Consider the following 1419-nt stretch of genomic DNA (forward strand, 5'->3'; position numbering starts at 1 on the left):
ACCGTGCTCGGGCCAGGTGACGGACAGGACAGTGGTTGTTCTGGCGCCCCGCCTGTGCCCCATTGCTGACCCGCTCGCCCGCCCCAGGACTATGACCTCAGCCAGCTGCAGCAGCCAGAGGCCATGGAGCACGTGCTGAGCAAGGCAGCCGGGGTGCGGCGGGTGGACGAGCGGCCCGTGGGCGCCGAGCCCCAGTTCCCGGCCCGACCTGTGGGGCCCCACCCAGGGGACATCGGTGACTTCATCAGCGAGGTGGGTGCTTAGCAGTGGCGACGCTCCGAGCTGGCCTTCCTAGATGTAAAGCGCGGTTAATGCGCACAAGCAGCAGCTGTGCCCACCGTGGGCGGGGGGCAGATCCAGATGCGGCCTCTGCCGTCAGCGCCGCCCACGAGGGGACCAGGGGACCGGCCCTGCCCACCTCTCTCTACCCCAGGGGCGGGAACACCTCCACCTCTGCCGACATCAGAGTTTAGCTTTGAAGCGCTGTGTTGACCAACCGCAGCTCGAGAGGGCTCAGCGCGGTGCGGGGCTTCCTTGCAACGTTCCCCCGCCCATGGGCCATGTCCCAGGCCACGCACAGAATCCCTGCAGCTGCCCTAAATTTGGCTACGACAGTGTCCACTGACCACGATGCAATAAAAATATTTTAAAACCCCAAAAAGAACTTCCTCCCCAATCTGTCATCAAAGTGAAACCTGGGCTGTGCCCTGCTGACCGACGGGAGGTGCCTCAGCCAGCGGCCACCTGGACACGGGGCCAGCCCCCGGGCACCGCCAGACGCCCCAGCTCTCAGAGCTGCCCCGCCCACAGGCGAGGGACTGGGGCTGTTGGGGGGTTGGGGCCAGGCCCCTGGCAGGGCTCCAGCCACACCTGCCACACTGCTGAGTTCTGTTCTGGGGACAGTATAGGTCACGACTTCAGAATTCTGACAGCCGTGGGGCAGCGGTCAGGGACTGGAGGCCCATCTGTCCCCGGGGGGCCCCGCCCAGCACTCCCGCCCCCTGCTCCCGAGGCCTGGCCGGCGTTTGCATTGCTGCCTGCAGCTCTGCCCGCCCGGCCGGCCGGGGCCTCTGCCCAAACACGGGTGTCCATGGAGCGCCTTCGCCCTCGGGGCCTGCCTCTCCCTCCCTGGGCCCCCACCCTAACCCATCCTGTGTGGCCCCCAGGGACTGCGGGCAGCCGACAACGACCCCACGGCGCCCCCCTACGACTCGCTGCTGGTCTTCGACTACGAGGGCAGCGGCTCCACCGCGGGCTCCGTCAGCTCCCTGAACTCCTCCAGCTCGGGGTCCGGAGACCATGACTACGACTACCTGAACGACTGGGGGCCCCGGTTCCGGAAGCTGGCGGACATGTACGGGGGTGGTGAGGACTGAGCAGCCTCCCCTGCCGGCCGGAGCGGGGCCAGCGCGCGGGTGC

At 67.9% G+C, this 1419-nt stretch overlaps 1 protein-coding gene across 1 annotated transcript in view; it reads left to right on the forward strand.

Moving 5' to 3' along the window:
• Nucleotides 1-1376, forward strand: part of CDH4 (cadherin 4) — a 382977-nt gene extending 381601 nt beyond the window's left edge. The window contains exons 16-17 of the mRNA XM_015596918.1: nt 88-252; nt 1167-1376. Of these exons, the coding sequence (XP_015452404.1) occupies nt 88-252; nt 1167-1376 (375 nt within the window). The remainder of the gene's footprint in view (nt 1-87; nt 253-1166) is intronic.
• The last annotated feature ends 43 nt before the right edge of the window (nt 1377-1419 follow it).

This window comes from Pteropus alecto, unplaced genomic scaffold, assembly GCF_000325575.1.
Source record: "Pteropus alecto unplaced genomic scaffold, ASM32557v1 scaffold45, whole genome shotgun sequence".
NCBI lineage: Eukaryota > Metazoa > Chordata > Mammalia > Chiroptera > Pteropodidae > Pteropus > Pteropus alecto.